This window comes from Manihot esculenta, chromosome 1, assembly GCF_001659605.2.
Source record: "Manihot esculenta cultivar AM560-2 chromosome 1, M.esculenta_v8, whole genome shotgun sequence".
NCBI classification, from domain to species: Eukaryota; Viridiplantae; Streptophyta; class Magnoliopsida; order Malpighiales; family Euphorbiaceae; genus Manihot; species Manihot esculenta.
The window spans coordinates 36,988,548-36,997,042 of NC_035161.2; the positions used below are offsets into that span (position 1 = coordinate 36,988,548).

At 35.1% G+C, this 8,495-nt stretch overlaps 2 protein-coding genes across 2 annotated transcripts; both read left to right on the forward strand.

The window, feature by feature from the left end:
* Nucleotides 1-1,345: 1,345 nt before the first annotated feature.
* LOC110617185 (metalloendoproteinase 5-MMP) lies at nt 1,346-2,787 on the forward strand. Its single transcript, XM_021759817.2, has one exon. The coding sequence runs from the start codon at nt 1,547-1,549 to the stop codon at nt 2,657-2,659; it is 1,113 nt and encodes a 370-aa protein (XP_021615509.1). The 5' UTR covers nt 1,346-1,546; the 3' UTR covers nt 2,660-2,787.
* Nucleotides 2,788-4,891: 2,104 nt separating this feature from the next.
* On the forward strand, nt 4,892-6,360 carry LOC110623742 (protein JINGUBANG). Its single transcript, XM_021768765.2, has one exon. It carries the CDS (start codon nt 4,948-4,950, stop codon nt 6,208-6,210), a length of 1,263 nt encoding a protein of 420 aa, XP_021624457.1. The 5' UTR covers nt 4,892-4,947; the 3' UTR covers nt 6,211-6,360.
* Nucleotides 6,361-8,495: the final 2,135 nt, after the last annotated feature.

The window sequence follows — 8,495 nt, forward strand, 5'->3', positions numbered from 1 at the left end:
CAGCCTAGCCTTTTATCGAGTCCTTGTACACAGCGAAGATGAACAACTCTATCCGAAGACCAAAATAGTAGATCTCATGGTTGGAGGCAAAAGAAGGTACAAAACATCGCAACAGAGGAAGAAAAACTCCAGAACACACAGATGGACTCAAAGTAGCATATGAATATGATGGAATCAGGAGACAACATACGGGGAGTCACCTCGAAGTGACGGAAGACTTCGATGAAAAAAGGGATAAAAGGAAATGTCAGCCCGAAATTGCACTGCTTGACAAAGAAGACCAACCTGCGCCCCTGCTGAGCGTCTATTAAGGCAGCAGGAGGTGGATTGGGAAGAACAATCCTTTCATTAGGAAGGGGAACCCTAATCCTATAAATGGTGGTATCAACGTATTTGTTGGAGAAGTAATTAGAAAGGGAAGAAGGGGTGATGGAAGACACCAAACCCACAATATCGGGGACTCTAACAAAAGCCATGAGAAGAGTAAGACATACCTCGAATTGAGAAAGCATGAATTACAGAGAAGAAGAAGAGAAAAGTAGCAGAAGCAATGCAAAAGGTAGAACCGTGAGTGAAATCAAAAGCACAAACTTGAAATGGGTAAAGGCGAAGAGAAGAGGTTTGACAAAAGCACTCCTAGAGCCGCACAATAATAATTGAAACTTTAGAATTTACCCTCTCATTAATCATGGAATAATTAATGAGTGGGTAAAGGGGCACTTGATGGCTATTGGGCCTTGGATATCAGGTTATGACTGGGTCCAAGTTGGGAGGTAGGCCATAACCCTATTAAAATATAATACACAGGTCTGTTCTCCAGTACGCAGCCCGAGCTTCGCTCGGACAGGCTGAACAGGGCTGAGATCAGGACCAAGTGAAAGAGATTCAGCTCAATCGACTTGGTAGATTCATGGGGCAACAGACCCCCTAGACATTTGAGATCGTATTAATATGGCGTCGAAAGGAATTAAATAACAATATGATGATGGAAAGAATACAGTACGTCCATACGTACGGCTCTATGTGACAATGATAAAATATAAATATAGGACGATGATTATATGTTACTAAAAAATAAAAATAAAAAAAATAAAAAAAATATGAACCAACCAAATTAAACTTAACAAAATAGACCTCAGTGTACTATTTATTGAATATCAAAACATCAACTCTTAATTTACCTTTTAATTTTCACAATTCAGATTAAATATTATTGCTCAGCAATGACGTCGTTTCAATCATCACATTTTCATGTTCTCGACCCGGAAGAAACATAGAATTAGAGTCCCCGTGAAGAATTCAAAAATGCGGAAAATTCAACGCGCTTCAATTCAATTTTATAATTCAGCGTCGACAGAGACCTGAAGCAGACGCCCAAGAAAACCAAAACTGCATTTTTTTTTTTCATCTCAATGTCCACGCCGGCATTCACCTGCCCCTTTTATATCTACCAACTTTGAAACTTAATCAGGCCAACCCTCTTCTTCTTCTTCTTTTTCTTCGTTTCTATTTCTCTCTCTCCGTGAATTCAAACGGGAAGCAAAACATGAGATTCCAACTTTTTGCGATTGCAGTTCTCCTCTTACTTGAGTCACCATCAATTTCTGCCATACTCCTCCCCAATATCTCATCAATTCCACCGGGTTTTCTCCCTAATGTCACAGCTCCTGCATGGGACTCCTTCAAGAAATTTCTCGGATGCCGCCCCGGCGAAAAGTTTAATGGCTTAGCCAAGATCAAGCAGTACTTTCATTACTTCGGCTACATTCCTAATTCCCCGTCTAACTTCACCGATGATTTCGACGACGTTCTCGAGTCTGCTCTCAGAACCTACCAACAAAATTTCAATCTCAAAGTCACTGGTGAGCTCGACCAGCAAACGCTTAACAAGATTGTACAGCCAAGATGCGGCAATGCCGACATAATCAACGGCACCACCACCATGAACTCCGGTAAGTGGACGGCGTTTAATACCACCTCGCCCTTCCATACCGTCGGTCACTACTCGTTCTTTCCCGGCAACCCACCTCCACGCTGGCCAGACAGCAAACGCGATCTGACTTACTCGTTTTGGCCCGGTAATGGATTGACTGACCAGGATAAGAGCGTCTTCACCCGCGCGTTTGCCCGCTGGTCAACAGTGATACCTATGACTTTCACTGAGACGGATTCTTTTAACAGTGATATCAGGATCGGGTTTTTCAGCGGCGATCACGGTGATGGAGAGCCGTTCGATGGGGTTTTGGGGACTTTGGCCCACGCTTTCTCCCCGCCAAGCGGGCTGCTCCATTTGGACTCTGAAGAGGAATGGGTGGTCTCCGGCGACGTTAGCACCTCGTCGATATTGTCGGCGGTGGATCTAGAGTCAGTAGTCGTGCACGAAATTGGGCATCTATTAGGGTTGGGACATTCCTCCATCGAAGAGGCGATCATGTACCCTAGCATTTCTTCACGAACCAGAAAGGTTGAATTGGCGCAGGACGATATCGAAGGGATACAGAAGCTTTACGGTAAGAACCCGAATTATAACGGGTCGTCGCCGTTGACACCTGCCATTCAGGAGAGGGAAACCAATGGGGGCCAGTATGTACATTCACTTCCTAGTTGGCTCCTTATCAGTTTGTTGATGCCAGTTGGATTCTTTTCGCTGCTCTTTTAATTTTTTTTTATTTTATTTTTTAATTATTGTTAATGAGATTGATATTTGGATTCACCGTAGGATTAGACACTTTTGTAGGCAGATGCAGCGACAGTTCATTTGTTATAAATAATAATATTTTTCTACAATACTCTATTCATTTTTTTTATGTCAATAGAATTTTAAAGCTATCTTTAATTATATCTGTTACTTCGTTATTTTAAACTTAAACGCCACAATCCTTATGCTTACTGAAAATTGAAAATTTTTAAATAATTATTTTTTAATGTTAAATTGGTGTCAGTTTGGAAGATTTTGGTTTCAATCAAAATGAACGAAGAGGCGAAAGCTTGCCTCATGTAATGGGCAATATTGCTCTCCAGAATTTTGGACTACGCGGAGAGTATTAATATTGGTGATAAGCAAGTCTTTGTTACTTCACTTATATAGGCTTAGACTTTGCATTTCTTAAAATTTATTAAATATATTTATTTAATTTTAATTTTGTATGTGTGATATTACACTATTTTTCTTATACAAAATATAATTTGTTACCTCACTTATATAGGCTTAATTTTCATCTTTTTATTTTACCTAATTTAATTCTGTAATTAAAACTATACATAATTTGCATAAAAGAACTAATAATAACAATGGCATGTTTTGAAAGCAGAAAAACAACAATAATAATAATAACGTTTCAAGTGGTATTAGGAGACCATTCAAGACCAGCGTTGATTGCTGTAAAGATTGTTGGATAATTTTAAAAAAGGTGTTTGGAAGAATAAACAATATAAAAGGCAAGGAACAAAGATCGCGTAGTTGCCGTAATTTTTTGCTTGCTACACAAGATAGACTAAGCGTGAACAAGGAAGCATGTTATATTAAATCATAAATTTATGAATTCTTGATTTCAATTAAAAGATAAACACTTGGACATTGCCAGGGGCATAACTTTTTTACTTGAAGCTCAGACCTGGACATTGATTATCCATGTGAAATGTGATTCAAACGAGTATTGCTCAATGCTGGACTCGGATTCGGTCTCGGTCTCGGACCCAGACCTGGACCTGTCCACATTCAGATCACCAAAGAAATTCATAATTCTGAAACACCCCTTAAATTTTCTTCTCTCCTTTTTATTTATTTTTTTAAATTTCTTTTTCTATTGTTTTTTTAAATAATAGCATAATTAGACTATAAGATATAATACCATAATAAAATATAAAATCCATAGATTGAAGAACTAAATAAAATTTTAAATAATTAGACTATAAGATATAATAGCGTAATAAGAAAAAATATTATTGTAGCTACAAGAAGCCGACTCCAGGTGTGAGAGAGACATCAAGTGTGAGCGAGACATCAAATATCAAAAAAGGTTCATTTGGATTTTATTTTATTTTATTTTTTGTTTGGTTTGAGGTTGCTTCTCGTTTTGAATTTTGAAGTAGACCCTCTTATTGCATTGATGCAGCTGTTTTGAATAAATTTACAGGCTATTGAAGACTTGGAATGATGTGTATGAGGGCGTGCAAATGGCTCCTTCTGCTGGGTGCTTCCTTGTGGCATTGCTCTTTCACAGACAGTGAAGGCAAGGCCAAGGAGCCCCTTCGTCAATCTTAGCTCTCGAACATGTTCTGGACATTAGGCCCTTGTTGATAGAATATTTTCTTTATATTTTTTATAATTAAATTCAAATGGATCCCAACTCAAGGTTTCAATCTTAGAGATGATTGTAATTCCAATAAAATAAATTTTCATCTATTAATTTTTACTGGCATTGTAATGGGCCAACGTATAGTCGTTCTTTTATTGATGACTAAGATCTATATAACACTCACAATCTATGTTGACATTAATACATGGTATCACCAATAATATGCGAGAAAAAAAAATTATAAAATTATCATTTATGACGTGCTTTTTAACCTTCAATTAAGATTTAAATTCAAAATATTTCAACATTAATTACAGAATATTATTTTGAAGGGAACCTAACCTGTATTTAACATTTAATCTAACTTTATTATCCTTAGGAAAAAGAATTAATTTATATATCTAAATAATTAATTTGTATATCTAAATGTATAGCGGTATATATTTGGATCCTGTAAAAATTTCCCCTTCAGAAAGAAATAAAACAGACCAATCAGATTGCGACGTCTGTGTGTTCAAAACAGTACATCTTACGTGAAATATCTTTAAATGTTTTTTATTTTTTTTTGCCGGAAATCTTTAAATCCTTGGATAAGCAAATTCCGGATGTAAAACCTAAGCAACCATATTGTCGTCTACTCTTAAGCAAGATGGGAATCTTAACATGTCCGTTTCCCGTCACCGCATCTTCCCACTCCGATACCCCACTTCCCTCAAAATCCTCTACCTTCTTCTCCTCCTCCCTCTTCTCTCAAACAACTCTACCGTCTGTCCATTCCCTTACTCCACCATCTTCTCGACAACATGATCACCAAACCTCCGTTCTCCACCACCAATGCCTGGCCACCCTCAGAGGCCACTCTTCTTACGTGTTCTCCCTTGCTCTGGCCGGGAACCTCCTCTACAGTGGCTCTTCAAACAGAGAGATCCGAGCATGGAGCCGAGACCCTTCTGCGCATCCACACTCAACTAACAACATTGATGTAGCTATCAGTAATATTGGAGCTGTGAAGTCCCTAGTTATTATGGGAGATAAGCTATTCAGCGCTCACCAGGATTGCAAGATCCGTGTATGGAAAATTGATAACGACAACAACGTCCACCAAAAGTATAATTGCATAGCCACCCTTCCCACAATGAACGATCGTTTCTTGAGGTTCTTTTCAGGAAAGAACTATGTACAAGTAAGGAGACACAAGAAATGCACATGGGTTCACCATGTCGACAACATATCAGCTCTAGCAATTTCAAGGGATGGCTCCCTTCTTTTTTCTTCTTCATGGGACCGGACCTTCAAGGTTTGGCGAACCTCAGATTTCAGATGTTTAGAGTCAGTATCGAATGCGCATGATGATGCCATAAATGCAATAATATCGTCAAATGATGGGTTTGTTTATACGGGTTCAGCTGACAAGAAAATTAAGGTCTGGAAGAAACAGGCAAGAGAGAAGAAGCATTCGCTGGTGACAACAATGGAGAGACACAAATCAGCAGTTAATGCTTTAGCTATTAGCACAGATGGGTGTGTACTGTACTCTGGTGCTTGCGATCGATCCGTTCTTGTTTGGGAAAGGGACACTAGTAATATCAGTGGGGGTACTGGAGGACATACGGTGGTGGCGGATGTGCTGAGAGGGCACACCGAGGCGATTTTGTGCTTGGCAGTTGTGTTAGATTTAGTATGCAGTGGATCAGCAGATAGTACAGTTAGGGTTTGGAGAAGAGAAGAAAAGAATAATTATTCTTGTTTGTCAGTTTTAGAAGGACATAGAAGGCCAGTTAAGTGCTTGACTGCAGCCATTGATAATGGTGACAATAATGGTGGAGGTGCTTCTGATTCAATCGTTGGTACCTCTTATCTGATTTACAGTGGTAGTTTGGATTGTGATATTAGAATTTGGCATATATATTAGGGTTCCATAACTTGGATTTTCACAAAAAATTCTCTTTCTTTTTACAGTCCTGTACTATGCTTTTTAGACAATTTCTTAGCAAGTACAATGAGGGTTGAAACTGTATAAAGATTTTCCAATTTCTTTAGGCTTACATGACAGGAGAAATCACGTAGCAGCATTAATCTTACCGACACCTATCTTAAATCACTATTTTTTTTTCTACCCATTAATTATTTCTGTCTTCATTATTTTCTCAGATAGATTTGAAAAAGAAAAAGGAAACCGAGTGAAAGAAAGCCTAGCTAAAGCAAAATTCAAAGTGGGTATCAGCATGTTACCTCTTCATGGTCACATACATCCATCAATATCAAAAATGTAAAACAATCTCCTAAATGACATGAAAAGACTGATACCAAATCAAAATAAAATAGAAGAGACATGTTGCATCATCTCCTCTTCTCTTGTGACATATTATTATTGTCAAGAAATAATATATAAAATATAATTTAATTATTATACATGCTATTTTTCTTTTCACATGATTTATATTATCTTGAAATCATGTTTCATAATGAGGTGTAAAGCATTTTTTAATTATCCAATTAAATTAATCAGAAATGGGGTGGTCTATTCTAGTTAGGTTAAAAGTAATTTTCTAGCTTCTTGGTCTGTATTGTATTATTCCAATTCCTTTCTTCATAACTAGAAGAGGCTTCTTAATTAGGAGATAATGATAATTAAAACTTGTCCCATAAATAATTATAATCCTCTCTTTTAAAGTAATTAATAATATTTTAGCATTTTCTACAGTTTTTTAAGTTATTAAGTTGAATTACTCCTAATTAACCAAGACATAACTCATTTTGATAAACCGTTTGGTCTAAATTTGATTTAAATATTTGATTCATATATTAAATAAACAAGATATTTTTCTTAAATTTATTATTTTTTATGTACTAAAATATTTTAACATTGTTTTATTTAAAAGCTGAAAAAACTTATTCTCATCTCTCTCTATCTGGAATACAGTATGTAGAACTAGAAGCAGAAGAACGAAAGAACGAAGAGGAGAAACAGGAAAGTCATAAAATGAAGAAGATCCATATGTCTCCACTCAAAAAGAAAAGAAAAAAAAAAAAAATCACCTTCCATTAATCTCTACTGCTGCTCTAACATTATGAGAAAAAGGGTCTTCTTTTTCAAAAGAATTTGAGTACAATCTCAGTTTCTTCTCTTTCGACATCTCTCCGGGAATTGAAGCATCATGCTTTGTTGCTCTTTGTTTTTTCGTCTACCTTAGGTAGTCGGAGGTTCGGTGGCGCTTTTCTAGAGTTGGCATGTCCCTTCCGTTCGGGTATCCTGTTGGTTGAATTTGAGCTCCACTCTGTCTTGGGTTGTGTTTGGTTGGATGAGGTTTTTTAGTTTTGGGCTGGGCTCCTCCTTATGGGTTTACATGCAAGAGTTTTAAATATATATTTAAAAAATACTAACACTTTAAAATAGAAATACAATAACATATTCTTAAATAATTAAATAAATACTATTTTTAATTAACAATAATGCTATTATATTAATTTATAAAGCAGAAAAATAATTTTTATTAATTTAACGTTCCATGAAATTGTTACTTTACAAAAATAAATATCAATTTACCTAAATTTATAAAATGTATAATTTTTGTAAAGTTTAACTTATTTCATACAACTTAAATATATTCTACTTTTATACAAAATAATCATAAAACACCTTGTAACGATATATTGATAAATAAAAAAAAAATATTGTTAGTTATGCAAATAAAATTATATAATCATAACCGCCTAAAAAAATATATTTGAAATTAATAAGTAATTAAATTAATTTTCTTATAATAGAGTAAAAAATCTCAAATAATATATGTATTTAGTTAATAATTAAAAAAATACCTTAAAGCTTGGTATTTTTTTATTTATAAAATTTATTAATTAAATAAATGTATACAATTAAGTGTATGTACAAATTTTTTAATATTCAAAATAATAAAATAAGAAATTTTATTTAAAGATAAAATTAAATTTTAAAAATTTATTTTTTATTTATTTTTAATAAAAAATGAAAAAATAAATATTTTATTGAGGGATAAAAATTAAAATGCCGTTTTAACAAATTTATGAAAATTTAGTAATACTAAATAATAATTAAAAAAACAAAAACCAAAACCGAGATAATCTACTGATCGGACGTCTCTCGTGGACGCTGATTCATGATTATTTATAAATTTCTGAAATTGACGCTGATTCATGATTAGCTAAATATCACCGCCC

What these genes read in the sequence shown, in the direction of transcription:
- LOC110623742 (XM_021768765.2), top strand. Translation starts at nt 4,948, where the DNA reads ATGGGAATCTTAACATGTCCGTTTCCCGTCACCGCATCTTCCCACTCC.
- LOC110617185 (XM_021759817.2), top strand. Translation starts at nt 1,547, where the DNA reads ATGAGATTCCAACTTTTTGCGATTGCAGTTCTCCTCTTACTTGAGTCA.